The 23,414-nt window shown below is 48.9% G+C and overlaps 1 protein-coding gene across 11 annotated transcripts in view; it reads left to right on the forward strand.

Annotated features, from left to right (window-relative positions):
- The window catches only part of CDH18 (cadherin 18), a 1,922,553-nt gene that overhangs the window by 63,343 nt on the left and 1,835,796 nt on the right, over positions 1-23,414 (forward strand). For 10 of the 11 annotated variants that reach the window (XM_069613787.1, XM_069613788.1, XM_069613784.1 and 7 more), the window contains one exon: positions 5,061-5,538. In XM_069613787.1, coding sequence (XP_069469888.1) covers positions 5,311-5,538 — 228 coding nt within the window. In that variant the 5' untranslated portion in view covers positions 5,061-5,310. Of the gene's footprint in view, positions 1-5,060; positions 5,539-23,414 lie in introns of those variants that run through there. The other variant, XM_069613794.1, reaches the window with a different exon arrangement.

Raw genomic sequence — 23,414 nt, forward strand, 5'->3', positions numbered from 1 at the left:
GCCATCTGACAAGTAGTTTCAGTTGGAGCAGTTTTTAATGCCATTCCATAAACCACACGTGCCTGACACAAAATCAATATGTTAGCAATAGGAAGAATAAATACAGTGCCAAGAAGGAAAAGGGTTTACTTTGGGTTGGCGGCTTTGGGGTTTATATATTTATAATGGATAATATTTGCTAAATATATGACAATGGGGGATTTCCCTGGTTCTATCATTGAATTTACATATAATAAGTCACACTGCAAAATTCACTCATCCCTGTGGGTATTCCCTCCTGCCACACCAAAGGCTAACATGCCCGTGATTACTGAACACCTTTTGGCCCGCAAGTAAACTAAAGGCTGTAACGTAAAGTGAGCGGCGTGTGCGTATGCGCACAAGCGTATACTACCATCAGCCTCCATTGATCTGTGGCATGCAGGTTATAAAGATGGCAACATGTTAATCTTCACCAGTAGCCAGTGGGGGAGCTAAAAGCCTAAATGACCACTTAAGAAAAGTTATTCAGTTTGCTTTGCCAGTCGCAGGAGGGCTCCCCCCTCCTCCTCTCCACATGTGTGTGTGTGTTTGGTGGAAGCAAGGGGTGGCATTTCAGTGGAAAGTATGTTGAAAAGCCCAATTCTGGCCCTGGGTGCCTGGTTTTGTTTGTGATGATAAATCTGACAATTTGTGACCTTTTAGAAAATATTTGTTAAGATTGGTTAACTCCACCTGCTATACCGCGATAACCATGATATACCGTCATTTGGCAAGAAGGTTATCGTACCGTCATAAAACTAATACCGTGACACCCCTATTCTGTAGTGGATTTATCGTTGAAAATTGTTGATTAAACAAGATCTAATGAATATGTATTCAAATGGTATTTTCTAACATTTTGTTGAGCGGGTAGCCCCACTCTTTTGCAGCCAAATATTTCAGTACCGGTGCATGATCTAACCAAAAAAAGAATGCTTGATCATACCGGATCTAACGAACCTAACAAATGACATGAATATTTGTACATTTTATTATTGGGCAGTCCAATTACCTAACTGCGGGTTAGCCCCCCTCTAAATAGTTGCTTTTAACTCATGTTCTTTAGCGGATCTATCTTTGACAATTGTTGATCAAATTGGAGGAAATATGTTTGTACTTTTGCTGATTGAAGGGGGCTGACTACTAATTAGCCCCCGATAAATAGCTTATAACTCATCATCTGTAGTAGGTCAAATGTTGAAAATGGTTTATCAATCAGGATCTAACTAATATATTTTTTAATTAATAACTTTTTTCCAAACTTTTGTTGAGAGGCCAGCACCCCTCCTTTGCAGCGAAATATTTCACCACATGTGTGTGATCTAACAAAAAAAAGCCTTCTCATACCGGATCTAACAAATATCGAACAAATGATATACATTTTTGTACATTTTTTGTTTGAGTGGGGGCTAGCTAGATGACTATGGGTCAGTCCCCTCTAAAGTATTGCTTATAACTCAAGTTCTGTACCGAATCTAAACTTGAAAATGGCTGATCAAATCGGATCTAACAAATATATGACAAATGAAATACATTTTTTGTACTATTTTTTTTTTTTGTTTGGGGGCAGACCACAGATTAGTCACCGCTCTATATACTTGCTTATAACTCATGCTCTTTAGCGGATCTAACTTTGAAAATGGTTGATCAAACCAAATCTAATATCTATTGAAATAAGTGATATTTTTTCCTAAAATGTTGATGAGGGGGACTAGCCCCCTCCTTTGCAGCCAATTATTTCTGCATCTGTGGGAGTAGGAAAAGTTTTTCTCCATAGTGACTACTATACTCCTAGTCCATAGTCCCCTTCCCTCCATACTTCTGGAACATTCCGTCCTTTGGTACGGGACCAGAGCTTTTTGTAGCACCATAGAAAAGAAAGTATGTCTTATTTTTGTTTTATGGACCCGAGTGCTTGTACGGCTACATGCTCGCCTCACCAAGCACCGCCTCCAGGCCTAGCTCGTCAGTCCTTTTTGACCAGCCCAGGTTGGGCTTTAACTGATTAGCTAATGTATTTTAGGGGGTTGGAGGGAGGGTGTATCGAGGAAAGGGGTCTATGGATTATGAGTACAGTAGTCACTACAGTAAGTAACTTTTCCTTACTCCTACATCCTGTCCCCATTCCTCCATACTTGTGTGAGGTTCGCTAGCACTTGTCTCCCTGGGGCTGGAAGCACTCTTTCTGATTCCGAGGTTGAATTCAAAAGAATCACTGGGAGACAAATCTCCTGGTTGATCTGGAAGTTCAACACTATTTTAGGAAGGAATGACTGGTCAGTGTGTAGCACTACCTTGTCACGATGGAAAGGTGTAAAGGGGTCATCGGCAGCTAGGGCCTGTATCTTGCTTATTCTCCTGGCTGAGGTAAAAGCTACCAGGAACACAATCTTCCAGGATACCAGTCTGATGTCAGCAGAGGCCATTGGCTGAAATGGTTTGTGGCACAATGCTATAAAGACCATGTTTAGATCTAATTTGGGATGTGGAGGCTTTTTAATGCCGTAAACAAATGGCGAAGCCCATCAAAGTGCTGCTTTACCACTGTGTTTGCAATTGAGAAACATTGATAGTCTGAATTTAGATAAGCACCAAGAGCCGACAAATAAGTTCTGCACGTTTTTAGCTTATTTCTGAAGCGGCCTGATGAGAGATGAAAGAGAGGACATCGTCTAGTGAAGTAGTTAAAGGACTTTTGTGCTTCTCAAGGAGCCAGTGACAAAAGCTTAGCCACTTGATTTTTAACGATGTCCTTGTGGAATCCTTTTGAGTTGCTTACAGAATTCTTACATTGTCACCTGAGACCCCTACGTGGCCTAGAGACCTGACCTCAAGTTGAGCGATTGTGGGGATGGGTAATGAATCTTCCCATCCTCCATCGACAGGAAGGCCTGGCGAAGCGGTAGAGATATTGGTGTCTCTTTGGATAGGTTCATTAGACCCAAGAACCAGGACCTGGCTGGCCACCATGGTGCAACTATTGTGAGTGAAAAGCAATCTGCTTCCTGGAATTGTCGCAGGGCCAGATGTATTAGTGGAACAAGAGGGACGGCATAAGTGGTCATTCTTTTTTTGTAAATATTTTGATTGAGGGGCCTAACTAGTCGACTAAGGTTTAGACACCCCTCTAATTTCTGTAGCCGATCTAACGTTGAAAATGATTGATCAAACCAGATATAAAGAATATCTAACAAATGACATACATTTTTGTACTGATTTTGACTGAGGGGGGCTGAATCTGAATTAGCCCCCCTCCTAATTCTTTGCTTATAATTCACATTCTACAGGGGATCTGGCATTGAAAATTGTTGATGAAAAAGGATCAAACAAATATATTTTGAAATGAATGACTTTTTCCCCAAAAATATGTTGCTTTGCAGCTAAATATTTCAGCACCTGTGTTTGATCTAAAAAATAAATGCCTGATCATACTGTATCTAATTTATTATCTAAGAAATGACTTTTATTTGTGAAATTTTTTTGATTGGAAGGGGCTGACTAGCTGACTATGGAAGGGGCTAACTAGCTGACTACGGGGTTTCTCATGTTCTGTGGCAGATCTAATGTTGAAAATTGTTGATCAAACCTGATCTAACGAATATCTTAGAAATTACATACATTTTTTGGATGGTTTTTGATTCTGGGTGCTATGCTGACTATGGGTTAGCCCAACTAAATAATAGCTTATAACTCTGTAGTGGATCTATCATTGAAAATGGTTGATCAAATCAGATCTAACTAATAAGTATTGAAATTATTTGACATTTTCAAATATTTTGCAGCTAAATATTTCAGCACCTGTGTGTGATCTAACAAACAACAATGTTTGATCCTACTGGATCTAACACATATCTAACACATGGCATACATTTTTGTAAATGTTTTGAATGAGTGAGGGATAACTAGCTGACTACAGGTTAGACCCCCTATAAATAATTGCTTAGAACTCATGTTCTGTAGCAGATTTAACATTGAACTTTTTTGATCCAACCGGATCTAGAGAGATCTAAACAAACAGATCATTTTTGTAAAAGATCATGAAAACTAGTGAGCTGACCCAGGTGGAGTGCTGAAAAGAGAAAAAGTGGGACAAAGAGAATGAGTGTGCTAAAAGCTGTCAACCAGGCTTGGGCTGGAAAGAGTAGAATGTAATCAGGTTCTCCAGATAATCAAGTAACATAAATCATGTGTTGCTAATAAGCCTCCAGTTTTCTTTTAGATTCTGAACTTAATGATCACTCCGTGCAGACAACATCTGTACTAGGGATGCTTAGACAGACAGCTTTTTCAATGTAATTCTATAATTTAAAAACCTGCTTCAACACTTTGCATTTTGTTTGTACGTTTCCATATTGTACATATATTGCAGAGGAAACTTGACAGCAAAAGGAACATCGAGAGATAATTTTTCCAGTGGAATTGCAAGTGCTGATTTTTCCAAGTTTACTAAACAATTATCTCTTGCTGCTACACTTATACATTGCCCGAATATATGTTCTTCCCTAGATTTCATTCTCAGAGATACCAGCATTTTACGCAGTGACCATGCCATTCAGTGATTTTAGGTGTTTTTTCAGCTACTTTGAAGTGACAGAAGTTGTTTCAGTTGCTGCTACACGTTCCACATTTGTGTAATTGAATACTACTGAATTGGTTAATCGTGACCAATATCAATACATCCCTAGATAAATATATGGCATGAAGTGCTATGTAAAAACATCATATTATTACTAGAAACAAGAGCGGACATATTTGTCGGTCCCAACATTCTACATAGGCATTCATATAGTTATGTTGACTCTGCTGATGGCAAACCATAACATTTATTATTGAGAAATGGCACAGAGATTCACATTATAAATGTCATGTAATATAACATGTCCGTACCAGATTATATGTGGAGGTCTCAGCCCATACAAGTCGAATGATTGTGATCTGCAATGCCGTTTGACATGTAGGACCCTTGTCAACAAACAAGTTTTGAAAAAGCATACCTATTATGACATTTTGATTAACTGTTTTTCTTTTCCTTCATGCAGGTCTAAAATGGTGCATTTAACAGCTTACTCTGAAAACTACATGGGGGAAAAAACATGTTTATATCTTCATGATATCTTCATGATGTAAATCTGATCTGACCATTCTCGAAGGAACCATGGGCCACCAAAAAAGAACGTTTTGGACTGTTTTACCAAACTGGCTATAAATTGATTTTGTACTCGTCAGTCAGCAAGGATTAAAAACTGGAGAAGAAAGGCAGAAAACCTCTAAGCTGGAAAGTGACTTACAATGAAAGTTATGAGCACGTCTTGCATCTGCCCAGTGCTGATGTGTCTTTGTTTTGTGCAGAGGTGTTATGGGGCTTCCCATCAAAGTTCCATCAAGGTGACCAGAAATCAAACCAAGCACGCAGCAGTGGAGACAGAAGTGCATCATCGGCCAAAACGTGGATGGGTATGGAACCAGTTCTTTGTTTTAGAAGAACATTTAGGACCCGATCCTCAGTATGTAGGCAAGGTAAGTGTTTAGTCCTAAATACCTTCGTTTTCAGGGTATGATTTTAAGAGTGGGGGAATGTGTTCCTCGTGACAGAGAAGTAGCATGGACAGGCCTGATTCCACTTCTTTGATGTTTCTGCAGTCTCGGTTTTATGAACATGTGTAGTACATATCATCTATAAAGTTGTGGTAGTAACAACTGAGAACTATGAAGAACATTTTGGAAATGTCACTGGGCATTTTCAAGGGCTGTGGCTTTTCACTATAGCCTCCTTTTTAGATTGCCTGCCACAGGAGTACATTCATCTAACCAGTTCTGATGTTTGAGTCATATTTTGATAGATTCTTTTTTTTTTAAACAATTTTTATTATTTTTTTAACACACCAAACGTAACCAACATATAGGACATTTCCGTATACTGGCTTCTTGATAATAAATCAACATGTAACACATTACAGTCCTCCCCCCTCCCTATCCATTAACTCGAGCTCCGACTACAATGCCTCAACAATTGATTCTTGGGGTTTATCTCCTTCACTATTACTAGACGTGTTATCTTCACTAGGTCCGGCATGGGAGAGTCCCGACATCGTGGCCACCATTTGTCTCCATGCAATCAAGGGTCCCGCTTCGTCCTCCCCTCCCCTGCTGACTGCATCGTACCATGCCACCGTCTCCGCCTCTGCCTATTTGAAGAGGTCACTCCACCACACCTCCAATCTAGGTCTTTGGGCAGCTTTCCAGCTCATGGCAATTCTCTGTTTGGCCAAGATGTAGGCCAGGTCTTTCAGTTTACTGATATGCTTTAAGTTTCGTTGTCTGGGGAATACCCCCAGCATGCATGCCCAAACTGAATCCACCCTTAACGTGATCCCTTTTTGGGACAGGCGTTGTTTGACTTCCTCCCAGAATCTTCCCACCTCTGGGCACGCCCAGAACATGTGAATCATCCCGGCATCCACCTCCACATACTTGGGGCATTTCTGTGTTACTAAACTTCTAAATTTAACAATTCTACTAGGGGTCGTCTATGCTCTGTGGGTAACATATAGTTGGATCTGTTGCAGCCTCGCATTCCGGGAGACCTTCTTATACCTCTGGGCTCTTTCCCATTGCCCATCTTGCATAGGTTCTCCCGCCTCCTCCTCCCAATCTCTCCTCAGTTGGAACAACTCCTTGCCCACCCTGGACATCAATAGTTCGTAAATTCGGAATATTTCGTGCCCGCCCTCCGAGATATCGTACATTGTTTCGATGACTGTATCGGGTTGTTCTGCTAATACTGTTTCGGGCCACTTATCTCCCACTCGTTTGATGATTCTGGTATATGTAATGCGTTGTCCTATGTGTACTCAGGTTTCCTCCATTATCTTTTGGAAGTCTAATACCTCACCCTCTTGCCATATGTCTCCCAGGGTCGCGAGGCCCACCGGTTCCCAGAATTTAAGGATCCCCCTTATCATTTGCTCATCCTCCCCGCATAGCGCCACGAATGGCATCTGCGGGGAGCATGGGGTCAGGTTTCCCACTACCTGGCACGCTTTGCGCCAAGTCTTCCAACCTAGTGTCAGCAGTCTCGCTCGTCCTTGTATCTCTGATTTAGGTAGCCATATCGGTTCTTTAAAAAAGAATGGGACGCAGTCCCTACTTAGCAATCTGGCTTCTGCCGTTTCATCTTCCGACAACCATCTGGCCACGTACTGAAGCTGCCCCGCTAAGTGGTACATCTCAAAATTCAGCAGCTTTATGCCCCCTCTGCCATACGGGTTCTGCAATTTCCATAGGGCCACCCTGTTTCTGGTATTGTGCCATATGAAGCCCCGGCATAAGCTCTGGAGTTTCGTGAAGAAGCTTTTGGGGATCATATATGGAATATTCGTGAAGAAGTGCAACAGCCTGGGCAGGACCACCATCTTGAGCAAGGCCGCCCTACCCACCATAGCCAGGGGGAGTTTCGCCCAGAACTCCATGCTATTTTTAATGCCTTCCACTGCCTTCTCTGTGTTGAATTTGTTTTCGTCTTCGATCGTATGGTATACATTAATTCCCAAATATCTGATTGTTCCAGTCTGCCAGGGTACCTGCAGGATGGGTAGGTTCCCCTGTGGGACCCCCCTATATCTCCCCAGGGGGAACATGCATGACTTTTTTGGGGTTCACTGCTATGCCCAAGAGGGTCGCATAATGCTCCAGCACTTCCAGAACATACCGCAAGTTTTCCTCCGGGAAGCGCAGGTATTGCAGCATAATGTCTGCGTGCAATGATATCGGGTGCGGTCCCCCCTTAGTGTGAACCCCTATCTCTCCGTACTGCTGTCTGAGGCAGATCGCTAATGGTTATAATGCCACGATTTATAGCATGGGGGACCAGAGGCAGCCCTGTCTTCTGCCCCTGCTGAGTTGCCATTTGTCTGAAATTATTGCGCCCGTTTTGACCCTAGCTATTGGGGAGCTGTATACTATCTTTACCCACCTCAGATACCCTGGTCCCATCCCATATTCTTTCAAGGCCACCATCATCCAAAGCCATCTCACAGAGTCGAAGGCTTTTATTGCATCCAGCGAGACTATTGCCATTTCGCTAGGGTCGCTCTTGTCTGTTCTATGATATGGTGGAGTCTCCTGTGATTGTCGGATATATTCCTGCCCGGGACATAGCCAGTTTGGTCTGGGTGTATGAGCTTGTTAATTACCCTTTTAAGTCTGTTTGCCAACACTGACGTGAGAATTTTGCTATCTTGGTTTAACATGGCTAGGGGTCTGTACGACCCGCATTCCATGCTCGGCTTATTGGATTTAAGGAGCGGAATGATCACCGCCTCCCTCAGGGATTCCGGCAATCTTCCCCTCTCGAACGCCTCATTTAACATGGCCAGCAGCGGGGGGAGCACTTCTTGACTACACGTTTTGTAAAATTTGCTGGGGAGCCCGTCTGACCCCGGGGCTTTGCTGGTGGGTAGGTGTAGTACCACTGACTCTAGTTCTTCTATCGTGATTGGGGCCTCCAGATCCTCCCTTTCTTCCTCGTTTAGTTTGGGTAATCCTATGTCTTCCATGTCTCCTGAATTTTCCGTTCTGCTACCTGCCCCATGTCTTCATAGAGGCGTTTGTAGAACCTGAGGAAACCCTCGTTCTTTCCCAGAGCCCCGCACTAGCCTGTTGTAGTTGGCACACTTGTTCGGCGTCAACCTGTGTGGTGCCTTCCCTATGCATCATTTCTTCTAGTTTCTTCTCTGTCTCTTGTAGCTCTCGCTGTATGCCCCCTTGTAGCCCTTTGGATTTCGATATGGCCACCCCTCTCACTACCACCTTAAACGCCTCCCATAGGGTTTCCTCTGACTTCACACTCCCTGTGTTAGTATCAAAATACCCAATGATCTCCTCCCTTAGATCCTCTCGGAATGCCGAGTCTTGCAGGGCCTTCGCTCTAAGTCTCCATGTCGGAATTCTAGCTCTTGGGGGGGTTGGTGTCTCCACTCTAGGATCAAGGGGGAGTGGTCAGATAGTGTTCTTGCCTTATATTCGGAGCCCATCATTTCTCCTACAAGGCCTGAGGCTACAAACATATAGTCTAGTCTCGTATACAGGTTTTGTGGGGCAGCGTAGTGTGAATAGTGTCTGTCGTTTGGGTCTTGCTGTCTCCATATGTCCTCTAGCCTGAAGTCTCTGAGCAGGGCCTGTAGTACTTTAGCGGCAGGGGTGGGTTTATCTAGTTTAGTATCTGACCTATCCATTTTAGGATATAGCGTACAGTTGAAGTCCCCTCCCCATATAATCACGCCTCCCATTAGGGGGCTGATTTTGCTATATAGTGTCCTGAAGTAGGCTGCCGTTTTATGGTTGGGAGCATACGTATTTATGATACTCACTTCTCTGTTCTCTAACAGCCCCCGCATCATTATCATCCTCCCATCTGGCTCCACCATGGCCTGGAGCAGCTGGAATGGCACATGAGGTGCCACCCAGGTGACCACCCCCCTAGCATAAGCTGAATATGTCGCGCCCATGGTGGTCCCTCTCCATTTATTCTTGACCACCTCTAGTTTCTCTTTGGTGAGGTGGGTTTCTTGCAGTAATGCTATGTCCACTTTTTGCCTTCTCAGATACATCATTACTTTGTTTCTCTTAAGGTAACTGTTAAGGCCTCTCACATTCCATGTTACAATTCTAAGGCCTCCCATTGTTGTCTATATTTCATCCCTCCTCCCTCCCTCCCTCCCTCTTTGTTCCTCTCTCCAGCTTTGATTGGCATGAGTGTGTGCTCATTCCCTTTCCCTTTCCAACAATAACTCCCCAACTACCCCCGCCCCATCTTCTCCAACTATAGTCACTGCGCACGTTCCCTCCCCTCCCTCCTCCCTATCCGTCCCCAACTGGTGCCCAGCTCCATCCCTGGATCTCAGACTTCGCTGCATTTGGCCCTCTCTCGGTGTGCCGAAATTAGAAACCCAGGAGGGTGTTCCGATCTATCGGTAACCTAACTAGTCTATTCTTGGGGGGGGGGGGTCGTGCTCAATGAGACTCCTAATTTTTGCACTATATCACTGTGCTGGATCATTCGTATTTGTGCAGCCCATGTTACATATCTCCCAACTATCCTTGCCCTGTTTTATATTCTAGTCCCAGTATCTGAGTCTGCGGCACCATAGGTATGGCAGCCTCTCTTTTACTTATCTGTGCCGTCTTCCTTCTGGATGCCAGTTTCCGATGGGCAGTTCTGTGTGTCCAGCCACTCTGACGCATCCTCTGGGGTGTCGAAGAACAGTGCTCTATTTCTGTGGTACACCTTCAGTTTAGCCGGGTATATTAGCATGTATTTGTAGACTGCTTCTCGCAATCTTCTTTTCACAGCCCCATAATTCATACGGCCACTTTGTACCATCAGTGTGTAATCCTTGTATGCCATGATAGTCGCCGATGCCCTTTGTATTGTGCCTCCTTTCCGGAAGTGTTCTAGGATTTTTTCTCTGTCCCTGTAGTTCAGGATTTTGGCAGTTATTGGTCTCTTGGTCTCGGGGGTGGGGGGCACCTGGCGGTGGCCTCCTTATCAGGGCCCTATGTGCTCGTTCTACTGCAAATGCTTGGGTGAGCACCCCTCCTGTTATTTCTTGTAGCAGCATCGTTTCAATATAATCAGTGGGATTTGATCCCTCTGCTCCCTCCGGTAATCCCACGGTGCGTACATTGTTTCTCCGGGCGTGTCCCTCTGCTTCTTCTGCCCTGTTTTCCAAATTGCCCACTCGTTGTTCCAGGATGTGGATCTGCTATTTGTGAGACGCACATGCAGCTGTGTTCGGGGCCATTTCCTTCTCCAGTTCGCCTGTACGGGCTGCTAGTGTTCTGACATCTTGCCTGAGGAGGTTCACCTCTTCCTGAACTGCGCCGACTCTAAGCTCCAGTGCCGCCTTCAGTTTGACCATTGCCGATTCCAGTTTAGTTTCCCACGCTAGTTTCAGGTCCGCAATCGCTTCCAGGATCTGCTGATCTTTGCTCCCTGTGACGGCCTTTGGAGCGGGAATCTTCTCCTTACTCCTGGCCCCTTCTGCCATTTGCGGTGTCCTTGCATATTCCTCCAGCGTGGGTTGTTTGCCCTTTGTCTTCGTTGTTTTGTTTGCCATTTCGGTGTTGCCTTATGCCTCACTCCGGACACTCGGAAATGTGGTCTTCGGCGCCCCAGGACTAGTCTGTTCCCAGTTATGATGCTTAAGGGGAGTTATAGTGGCGGTCTCCGTGTATTGTTGGTGCTATTTCACGATTGGGTTGTAACCTCCCACGTCTCTGACCACTGCTGTTTCTTATTGTTCTAGTATCTCAGCTCTTGTTGGGCCGTGGCCCTGTCTGCGCGCCCAAGGGCCTATGGGCCAGTTTGGGTGCTATAGTGGGTTTTCGTTTAGCCTGCGGTGCAGATTTGTGCTTTTGTGTGGCCTGCTGCGCCTCTTCGGTTATCCCTCGATGCACTACATCTCCAGAGCCCTCCAAGCAGCTCCTGCAGCAGCCCCACTCATGTGCGCCCTCCGCTTGTCGTCCTCTCCGTGCCCAGCTCTCGCATCCGGGTATGCGGCGCAGCGATATATTCCCAGGCTTCTTTCAAGATGGGGCCGTGATTGCTGTATTTGTGTTGTTTAGCCTGCGCTATTGGCTTGCCCTCTGTCCAGACGTGCGCTCATATGACGCACTGTGATCACTCTGCAGCAACTCCTGTGGTGAGCGTTTGCTGACTCCCGATCTTGGTCACACTCCCAGCCTTATATCGTTTCAGGCAGCCTGCTCATGTTGGAATGCATTACTACTCTGCCATGTTACTCGCGGTGTGTTGCGTGTCTGCTGTGCCAGTTACTTTTGCCTGCCCTGTGTTGTGCGTGTGCTGGGTGTCTGTGCACTTCAAAGGCCACGCTAGGAGCCAGTTTGCTATCTTGTATTTTCATCAACTAACCGCACCGTGTCAGAAGTTGGTGCGAGGCAGCTTTCCGTTGTGTTTTATTCTGCCCACTCGCATCTCATCAAGATCAGGCCCCAAGTCGGTCGCCCAGAAAGAGTGCGCAGTCAGTTTTCTGTGTCTTCGGCCGCATTCACAGACATCGCGTTGGGGTGTGCTTCTGGTACAGTGGCGGACCCTCAGCAGCCTTCGGCACTGTGCTGGGATATGTTTCCACTCTGTGTGGGCTTCCCTCCCGGGGCACCGCCTCCAGGTGCGTATTGATTCAGGCACTGGAGTTTTCTCTGTCTCGCGTTGGTTGCTTGCTGTACTTCGCCTTCGTCAACCTCAGTGTGGCGTCTGCCAACTCGAGGCCACATGCAGTGGTCTGGAATCACCCCCTCACACGCCGCTCTGTCTATGACTCAATGTGTAGTCCTCTCATGTCTATCCACTGTTACATATGTCCGGCTACAATTGTATTTCCCTCAATCGGTTGTGCTTCTCTCTTCTCGGGCAGCCTCTCGCACTTCCGATACCTTTGTATCCTTGCTGTTGTCACTTTTCTGCTACCTTTACGCGATGCTCCGGGTCTGTTTCTGTAAAGAGCGGGACTCTGTTTAATTTCTCCGGTGCATCTACAAAGTGTCTGTCTAGCTGGCGGGTAGGCACCATTTTGGTTTCCCCATACGCGAAGTCCTCCAAACTTCTCCTTTAGCTAGCTCTTAATTGCACAAGCTGCCTGCTCACCGCCTTCATAGTTTGATGGCTTCAATCCTGTGTCTCATAGCATGTTTTGCACGCTTATTTTTGCCGGATCAGTGTCGGATCCACAGGAGCTCTCGGGGTGTGCTTCCTAACCCGTGGCCATGTAGCCACCCCCCCCCCGAGTCATATTTTGATAGATGTGCTCTGCATTTGCAATATTCCTTGATCATATTGGCCTTAAGTGTTCATTGGCCAACTCAGCATCCCCTCATAAATACGTGGACAATTGGCAAGTGAGAGAGAGGTAAAAGATGCATTTAACAGCGCCCAACATTCTTGAAAAAGTACCAAAAAGGCTAGGAGCCCTTTTATATGTTAGGGTCATTGGTCACAGATACCTCAATATGTAGCCAGTCGGGAAGTGACGGTACGCAAAGCCATGCGTTTGTTAGGGATGATGGCATCATGCATATACTTGGTTCCCCACGCGCGGCTGCGCATTCGCCCAATGCAAGAGTGGCTCAACAGCCAGTGGTGTCAGGCCAGCGGACAATGGGAAGATCTGGTAGTTGTCTCGCCAGCTCTCTCTCTCTCTCTCTCTCTCTCTCTCTCTCTCTCTCTCTCTCTCTCTCTCTCTCTCTCTCTTCCCCCCCCCCCGCTCCCCCTCCTCTTGAAGGGGAAAACCTTCACCACCCCTGCAGTGGAACCCACTCTCACGACAGACACATCTCTCACAAGGTGGGGGGCTCACCTGCTTCAGCAGACAGCGCATTGAGTGTGGTCCCCACAAGTAGCGTCCAACCATATACATCTACTGGAGCTATTAGCGGTGTTCAAGGCATTGAAAGCCTTTCAAACGCAACTAGAAGGGAAGACAGTGCTGGTTCTGCCAGACAGCACCACAGCCATGCATTACCTGAACAAACAAGGGGGCACACACTCTTCAGGGCTATCTAAGCTGTCCCAAAACATTTGGATGTGGGCTCTCAAACACAAGATGTTTCTGTTGTCCCAACAAGTTCCAGGAGAACTCAATCTTCTGGCAGACGTGCTGAGCAGAGATTTCCCACTGCCTATAGAATACGAATGGCGTCTGCACGAAGACATTGTATCCAACGTCTTCGCAGAATGGGGGCTTTGCAGAGTTCGACCTGTTCGCAACTCAGGAGAACGTCCAATGCCAAGACTACGCCTCCAGGTACCCACAGAACTGCACCAAGGGAAACAGTCTCTGGATAACATGGCCAGGGAAATTTGTTTACGCTTCCCCCCCCCCAACTCCCCTACTCAACAAGATAGTGCACAAGATGCACCAGGAACCAGTCACGATATTGGTAGCCCCCATGTGGGCCTACCAACCCTGGTTAACTCCGCTAATGGAAATGTCCCTCTCCCCACCAGTAAAACCAGCCTGCCCGTACAACATGTTATCTCAGGACAGGGGGGAGACCCTACACCAATGCCCACAAACTCTGAACTTAGCGGCCTGGCTCCTGAGGTCATAGAGTTTGGACACTTTCAGCTCCCTCAGAGATGCATGGACATTCTCAGGGAGGCTAGAAAACCTAACACCCGCTATTGCTATTCCAGCAAATGGAAACGGTTTGTCATCTGGTGTAATACCAAGGGTGTTGATCCCATCGATTGCTCACCCACACACATTGTGCTGTACCTAACCCATTTGTTGGACACAGGGTTGGTCTTCAATTCCCTAAAATATCATCTTGCTGCTCTCTCAGCCTAGACCACGTCACAACAAAGGGTTTCGTGGTGGAAAATACTGGTGATTAAAGCTTTTATGGAAGGGGTTAAGAGGATTTATCCTCCCATTTCTCACCGAGCTCCTAGATGGGATCTAAATGTGGTTTTAACAGACTCATGGGATCTCGCTTTGAGCCAATGCATAAAGCAAGTCTCAAAGACCTTACTTTCAAGACAGCCTTCCTAGTGGCTATCACTGCTATTAGAAGGGTTAGCGAACTACAGGCCCTTTCTGTTCTAGACCCTTTTGTTATAGTCCACACAGATAAGGTAGTTCTGCGCACTCACCCCAGATTTGCGCCTAAATTCATCTCGAAGTTCCATGCGAACCAATCGATCGAACTACCTACCTTTTTCCAGAATCCCACTAGGATGGCCGAAAGAAGCCTACACACACTACATGTGCGCAGGGCAGTCATGTTCTACCTGGAAAGAACGAAACCGCTGAGGAAAACGAACCAATTTTTCGTTTCAGTGGCAGCTGGTAGAGCATGGAATCCTGTCTCTAAATCGGCTATCTCAAGGTGGATTGTCAAATGCATCACACTATGTTACGCTCTTGCTAAGAGAGACTGCCCTTCAAGCCTAGAGCACACTCTACCCGGGGCACTGGGGCTTCCATAGCATTCATTGCAAACTTTGCCCTAGAGCCCATTTGCAAAGCGGCAACCTGGAGTTCTGTACACACCTTTACAAAACACTATTGCCTAGACACCCATTCTAGGTCTGATTCTCAAGTGGGACAAGCAGTATTAAGACATCTTTTCTCTGCAGTTCCTTCTCACGTCAAGAAAATACCTTTCGAGGGGATTGGGTCCTCCGACGTATTCCATATCTTTGACAGTAATCACCACAGCTGTGCTGCTTCGTAAAATTTTCTGCGTCCTGCGTCGATGACGTCGGTGCGCCGTCCCCGATGACCTCCTCCGACGGCCGACGTCACCCGATATGATAAGTAGGACACACAACGCCCGTAGCCTCAGTTCCGTTTTTTCCGCGAACGTGTTCGCTTCGTGAATCTCGGTACGCCTCGACTCTTTTGAATTTCTGTTGTAATCTTCTCGGTTCTTTGAAACTGTTCGGTTTTGTGAAAAAGCCTGTTCGTGACGATGTCTACCTCGTCTTCAACCCCGCGTCCGGGCTTCAAGAAATGCGGGGACTGTGGGTCCAAGATGTCGGTAACGGACTTGCACAATGCCTGCCTCTGGTGCCTCGGGGAGGCCCACGACACGGACGACTGTGTCGACTGCCAGTCGCTCACAGTCAAGGCCTTGCGGGAGCGCAAGAAGAAGTTGTCGGTAGGTAGGGTGTCTAAGCCCTGGAAGTCGAGGTCTGCGGGGCTTTCGACGGATGATTCGAGAGGCGACTCTCCGCGTCATCGTCGGAGGTCCAGTGGGTCTCCTTCCAGGAGTCGGTCTCGCCACTCCTCTGCCTCTTCGAGGCATTCCCGTAAGCGCCGGCATCGGTCGCCTTCCCCGTCCTCTTCCGAGGACTCCGCCTGTTGGCGGGTCGCTTATCCCACCATGCAAGCGACACCGCAGGAATGGGCTTCCTTCGGGAAGAAGATGTTAGCGATTCTCGAATCGCAGGGCACCGGTCCGTCCGCGCCTCCGAGTGGGGTCGGTCGTGATCGGTCGAGCGATACTGCTCGCACGCCTTCGGGCTCGGGTGGTCGGCACGGTTCGTGGGAGAGGTCCCGCTCGGACAAGGGTAACCGTTCTCGCCATGCCCGTTCCAGGTCCCGGTCCTCGACGCGCTCGAGACCGCGTGATCCTGTGCAGTCTTCGAGGAAGACGTCGACGCCTGTGGTGCCGAGGTCGTCGATGGTCTCTCTCGAGGCTCCGCCTCCGATGGGGTCATCGATGCTGTCAGCGCCTAGGTCGTCGAAGGACACGCTCGGAGCTCTGGCTTCGAGGCCTGTGTGGACGCCGTCGATGCTGGCAGCGCTGTGGCTGACGTCGACGCCGATTCTCTCGGCGCCGATTCGTTCGGCGCCCTGGACGACTTTCGAGGCGGTGGTGTCGGAGGGGCCCCGTGGCACGGGGGAAGCCCCTAGAAAGGCTCTGGCTAAGGTCAGACATAGCTTTGGTCCCCAGGTGTCTTCCTCTCACCGCCTGGAGTACATTTCAGAGGGTGATGAGGGCTCTGATGAGGGCTTGGTTCCGGTTACGGTGCCAGATGAGCTTCTCTCGGGCCATAGCCAATTTGATGACCTGAGGCAGTCACTGCATGATGCCAGTGGACTGGACACCTCTCCGGAGGTGGAGTTTTGTAGGCCTGAGCCTGGCACTCATGCCGATTCTTCATACCGGCGCCTTATGTCTCGGGTCACCGAGTACTTGGGATGGTCGGCTCCCCCAGGGGAGTTTGTTCAGGATGATCTCACAGACATCCTCGATCTTGATCCCCCCACTTGACCCAGTTCTGCCGTTTCATATGGCTCTGCAGAGAAGGGTGGCGGCGTCTTGGACTGCTCCGGAGAGTCTCCCGGCAGTGGGCAAGTCTTTGTTGCGAAAATACCGTCCAGCCAGTAGCGACCCCTGCTACTTGTCCAGGCACCACACTCCGGAGAGTTTGGTGGTGCAGGCGGCTACGGCCCCGGCAAAGCAGGCGCTGTATCCTACCATCCCTCCGGATAGGGACGACAAACGTTTTGATGGCTGGGCGAAGAAAGTGTTTTGTTCAGGGGGTATGGTGCTTCAGGCAGCCAACTCCGTATGTGCCCTGTCTTGTTTCACACACACTCTGTGGAACTGTGTTGCATTAGCGGTTGAACATATTCCCGAAGGGGACGAACGGGATGGTTTCCTTGCTATGGTCCAGGATGGCAAGGATGCCATGTGTGAGGCTGTTCAGTCGGGTTTGGACATGGCAGATTGCTTCAGCCGGTCCATGGCGGTGAGCACCGTAATACGCAGGTTTGCGTGGTTGCGGAAGTCGGGGTTCGCTCCTGATGTGCAGTCCCGACTCCTGAACATGCCCTTTGACGGTGAACATCTTTTTGGCAGCAAGGCTGACGAGAGCCTTGAGAGGTTGCAGTCCTCTAAAGCTGCAGCGAAGTCGTTGGGCGCTGCAGTTCGACAACCTCCGCCTTTTCGTCCTAGGGGACAAAATGGAGGGGAGGTTCCTTTCGCTATTACTCGTCCTTCAGTAAAGCGAGAGGAGCTGTCAATCAAAGAGGCCACTGTAGGAGTACCAGAGGTGGAAAACAGGGGACTCGAGGTGCCAAGGCCGCTCGGGCAGTTGCCTCTTTGCCCTCAGGCAACACCGCAGCTGCTACCACTCAGTCATGGGGCCATGACCCATGGTTCGCCGGTTGGGGGAAGGCTGGCGCAGCATCTTGTAGAGTGGCGTGCCATTACTTCAGATGTGTGGGTTCTGGAGATCTTAAACCATGGCTAATGTCTTCACTTTCGGCAGAGGCCTCACGACAATCCATGTGGGAACCTCTCTTTGAAGAGTCCGGATCCGCTCCTTGCGCAGGAAATTCAAGCCCTGCTGGAGAAAGGCGCCATAGAACTGGTGCCTGTAGCGGAGAGGAACAAGGGATGGTATTCCCCTTATTTTTTGATTTCGAAGAAAGACGGGGGATTGAGACCCATCATGGACTTGCGCGGTTTGAACAAACTCCTCAGGAAGGACAAGTTCAAGATGGTTACTTCTCTCAAGTCCTCCAGGCCCTTCAACTTCAGGACTGGTTGGTGTCTCTCGACCTCAAGGACGCTTACTTCCATGTGCCGATCCATCCCAAGCACAAGAAGTACCTGAGGTTCACGGTTGGCGACTCGCACTTTCAGTTTCGGGTCATGCCGTTCGGATTGACCTCAGCCCCGAGGGTTTTCACCAAGCTCATGGTGGTGGTGGCAGCGCATCTCAGGAAAGGGGGGATTCACGTCTACCCCTACCTGGACGATTGGTTGATCAGGGGGAGCTCTCCCGAGCAAGTCCTGAATCATCTGTCAGTCACCTGCCACTCCCTTCACAAGCAGGGCTTCTCCCTCAATTTAAAGAAGTCCCATTTGACGCCAACACAGCGGCTCCAGTACATCGGAGCAGTGCTCGACACATCCCTGGGGCTGCGTTTTCCTCCCCAGGTGAGGGCTCTTCACATTCAGCAGATGGTGCACAAGTTTCAACTTGCCCAGACGCTCCCGGCGTTCGAGTTCTTGAGGTTGCTCGGCCTCATGGCATCCTGCATTCTTCTGGTGCCAGAGGCTTGTCTGCGGATGAGATCTTTGCAGTGGGCACTCAAGATGCATTGGTCGCAATCTTCTGGCAGGATGTCGGACCCTGTTCAGGTGCCGCCCTCGGTCGCCCAGGACCTTCTGTGGTGGGCCGTCGAAGGCAATCTGATGAAGGTGGCTCCGTTTTGGCTTCCCTGGCCGGAGGCGATGATCGTGACAGACGCATCCCTCACGGGATGGGAAGCTCATGCCAACGAGTTGACAGTCAGCGGTCGTTGGTCTCCGTCGCAGTCCAGACTCCATATCAATCTGTTGGAGCTGAGGGCCGTCAGGCTAGCCCTGAAGGCTTTTCTGCCGACTGTGCGAGGAAAGAGTGTCCTGATCCTAACGGACAACACGGTGGCCATGCACTACCTCAACAAAAAGGGGGGGCAGGGTCACTTCCTCTGTGCAGGGAGGCGATGCAGCTCGAGTTATGGGCCATCCAGCAGGAAGTTTCGATCTCGGCTGTTCATCTGGCCGGAGGCGACAACGAGACGGCGGACGCTCTGAGCAGGCAGAGCACAATCTCTCACGAGTGGGAGCTGGCTCAGGAGATTCTCCTGCAGATCTTCGCCCTTTGGGGGACCCCTCAAGTGGATCTCTTCGTCTCCCAGTGTCAACTGGAAGTGCGAAAGGTTCTGCTCGTGGGAATTTCCTCCAAAAGGAGCCTTAGGAGACGCGTTTGTGGTGGAGTGGTCATTACCACTGCTGTATGCGTTTCCTCCAGCCCCCGTCATTCCGCAAGTACTGCGGAGGTTCGGTTCCCGGATGATCCTCATTGCTCCGGTGTGGGCCCGGAGGACGTGGTACCCGGACCTTCTCGACTTGTCCATCTGCCCTCCATGTCGTCTTCCCTACCGAGACAATCTACTCTCACGGGGGGGGGGGTCAGGTTCTCCATCCAGAGGTCAGATCCCTCAACCTTCACGCTTGGCTTCTGAAAGGTTGAGGTATAAGGATTGGGACCTCCATGAAGACGTGTTGGAGGTGTTGCTCTCGGCCAGATGGCCGGCAACAAAGTCTCTGTACCGTTGGCGTAAATTCTGCGACTGGTGCAGAGTTAAGAATTTGGATCCTTTTGAATGTGACATTCCCATGGTTCTGTCTTTTTTGCTTTCTTTGGCCCACAGGGGCTTGCAAGTGGGTACCATTAAAGGTTACCTGGCGGCGCTGTCCATATTTAAGTGCTCGTCTGAAGAATGTTCCTATTTTAAGATTCCTTTAATTTCTCAGTTTTTGAAAGGGCTCACTAATGTGTTCCCTCCGTCACCTTTTCTGGTGCCCACTTGGGATTTGAACCTTGTTCTTAAGTTTCTTATGGGTGCTCCGTTTGAGCCTTTGCATTCTTGCCCTTTGAGACTGTTAACTCTTAAAACTGTGTTTTTGGTTGCGATTACTTCCGCTCGCAGAGTGAGTGAGTTACAGGCACTTTCAGTTGAGCCACCCTTCACTGTATTTCACAGGGTTGTCCTTAGAGTTCGTCCTTTCTTTCTTCCGAAGGTGGTTTCGGAATTTCATTTGGGCCAGAAGGTTGTTCTTCCAGCATTCTATCCTCCTCCGCATCCTGGTAAGGAAGAGGAGAGGCTCCATAGGCTTGATCCTAGGAGAGCGTTGAGCTTTTATATTTCACGCATGTCCCGGGTCAGAGTGGACGATCAACTCTTCATTGGTTACGCTGGAAAGCGTTTGGGACAAGCTGTGACGAAACAGACTTTGTCTCGTTGGATTATTTTGGCTATCTCTGAGTGTTACCGCTTGGCGGGTAAGGACCCACCGGCTGGCTTGGGGGCCCATTCTACCAGGGGTATGGCTGCATCTACTGCCCTACAGATGGGTGTTCCTATTCGTAACATCTGTGATGCAGCCACCTGGGCTTCTGTACATACTTTTGTACATCACTACTCCCTCGATTCCATCCGAGGACAGGATCTGTCCTTTGGCAAGGCAGTCCTTTATTCCGCAATTTCATTGGGCATGCTAAATTTGTGTTCTAAATTCTTTTCCCACCTCCTTGCTTTGGTACTGCTTTGGGAGTCTGTCAAAGATATGGAATACGTCGTCGGACCATCCCATCAAAAGAACGTTAACAGGTAAGAGAGTAACTTGTTCTTTCCTTTGCCACTCGTTGAAGAAGAAAAGAAGGAAACTGTTCTGCTTCACGAGATAAACCTGTCTTGAACAACACCAAGGGTGTTTCGGAGATTCTTCCTGAGCCCGTGGGGCCTGGGGAGACTGCTGCTTTTTCTTTGAATTCTTCTTCGGATCGTTTTACACCCTTGAGTAGTCTTGCCTCTATTTCACCACTTCCATCAGGAAGCAACAACACTCTGTTCGCAGATCACGCCGTACCTGGAGCCTTGAGGTACGATCTACGTCCAGGGCACTAGACTTACAGCACAGCACGGCTGTGCCCACAGGAAACGACTGTTGAGCTAGTCCGTTGCCACTCTCTCACTGAAACATAAGTAAGTGGCTGGAACCGGCAAAGTTACCTTAAATCAAGATAAATCAAGTGGTCAGGAGATCACCAACAAACAAACTTAAGGAGTTTGCCGCAGAAACGTTTTCGAAGTGAACTTTGAGGAACAATGCCTGTCGCTAATTCTACTCGTACAAAGCAACCGATTGATCGTGTGGCTAACAAAGACACTGGACATAAAAAATCATGGTCCTTGAGGATTTACTGCTTTCTTGTAATTGTATTAACTGGTCGAACGGTTGTATTAGCACTTGGGTTTTGGTATATTGAGGGGGGGTACGCCCACTTGAGACATTGTTACCTACCGAGAGTGTCCCACTATGTCTTCTCCTTTCGTGCATCTGCACACTCTACCTTCTAGGGATTCCCAACTCAGACAGAGTTACCACAACAATACACTTTTGTTAATCATGAATGCGACCCATGCGATTCTGAACAGAACAAATTGCTGGATATGTTCGCATTTGCCACAGCACGGGGGAAAAAGGTTTGGGCTGGGATATTCATCCTCTACTTTTTGACTACTGCATGCTACGCCTCTCTAAGGGCACTATTCTTTGGTCATTGGAATTATAGCATCTCAGGGATTTTCGATGGGACTCATTTGAATGAGTTTGAAAGATGAGTCCTAACGCCTCTGGGATGTTCCCTATTTGCAAATGGGAGCAAACTCAATGTTGCTACTATTAGGCCTTCCGATAGACTTTCTAGACTTTTCCAATTGTTGATTTCTTTCAAAATGGCTCTTGTAGGCAACCGAGATGCCATGCCTCCTTCTTACACTATTAATCACAGCCCCAACTCCGTTTCCTTCTGCATACAAAGGGATGGTTTTAAGTCAATGTGTACTTTTGAGGGTTGTACCAATATTGCAAATCTAACTAGCGAGGACAGACCTTTGTATGTAGGTGATCCCGTGTATTTCGTCTGTGGCAATGAAGCTTATCCTTGGCTACCTAGAGATTGGCAGGGTACTTGTTGTTTGGGTATCTTGCTACCAGGGGTATTTGTAGCTAGCACCTCTGAGGTCTTTAGAACTCGTCCAAGGCAGGACGAGAACGGTGATGCTCCTTCGCAGGTCAAGGGTGATGCATTGAAATCCTTTGTACGATTTTGGGGACAGATCATGAATTCCGAGGATATTAGGAGACTGGCAAGAGTATTGGAGAGAAAACGGACGAGTGAAGACTCAAAACTCTGCCCCCCGGCACTTGTACCTCTGAGGACCGCCAGGAGCCAAGACCAGGGGTGTTGGGCCAACCCGCGTCCGAGCGCGAGCCAGAAGGAGCCGCCTTCCCCACGCACCGTCCTCGGGGGGGCGAGATCGGGTCTGCTGACCACGGCCGCTGCTCGGAGGGGGCCTCCCCAATCGACATCAACCCTCCTACCAGGACACACGCGGCCCGGCCAGAGCAGGTGCCTGGGGACCGCAGAGGGGCTGTGTGGTCACCGGAACATCCGCACAGGACAGTAGCTGGGAGGGGTGCGGGCCTGCACCACCTCCAGGCTCCCCCCTCCTCGCCTAATCCATCCGACGCGGGGCGAGAAGCTCCGGCCTGCTGCGGGGAACCGTGGCACCGGTCCTGCGGCCGTGACGCGGGAGTGAGGGACGGCGCCCCCCCGCTCTCTACCCCGCCCAGACTGCAGAAATCCAATGAGGAGCAGGAGAGGCGAAAGTGTGCCCTGCAGCTAAACACCTTCACCAGGTACGGAGCGAATTGGAGGGGACACAAATCTGACTGGCAGTGGCTTAGCTTGGTCCCCCCCCCACTCAATCAAGTACATTTCAATCATAACCTAACTTTTGAATGCGGAGCGTGCCGGGGAGACCAGCTCTGACCTCCTATATCCTCGGTAGCAAACCACTCTCCCTCTCAGTAGTGGCCGCCAGTTTCTTGTCGCCTCCCACCCACTCAGCGTCTTCTGTCTGCAGGAACATTTCACCCAGCTAAGTCCACCACGCTGGAGCTGTCTTCCCCCCCCCACCCGGAGGGCATCTGCCCTCCAGTAACTTTTGCTCAAATTATCCAGAACGGCTCCCTGCACTCTGTCGCCGGGGTGAGGTAAACCTAACCCCCTCATCCATCTCGCATCCTCCAGAGACCTACAAAAGAGCAACCGATCCCAGAACCAAACGCCTGCATCGCTGCTCCTGACCCTGCAGACGCCACTGCCCCACAAATCACGCCAGCATAGCGCAATCAAACCCCGCTTCTGGGCGCCAACAGGCAGCGATTCAACTACCTATCATCATTACTCTCCACAAGGCGAAGTCCACTGCCCCAGCCCAATGGGGAAAACAGAC

Source organism: Ambystoma mexicanum, chromosome 5p, assembly GCF_040938575.1.
Source record: "Ambystoma mexicanum isolate Mex_15411 chromosome 5p, UKY_AmexF1_1, whole genome shotgun sequence".
NCBI classification, from domain to species: Eukaryota; Metazoa; Chordata; class Amphibia; order Caudata; family Ambystomatidae; genus Ambystoma; species Ambystoma mexicanum.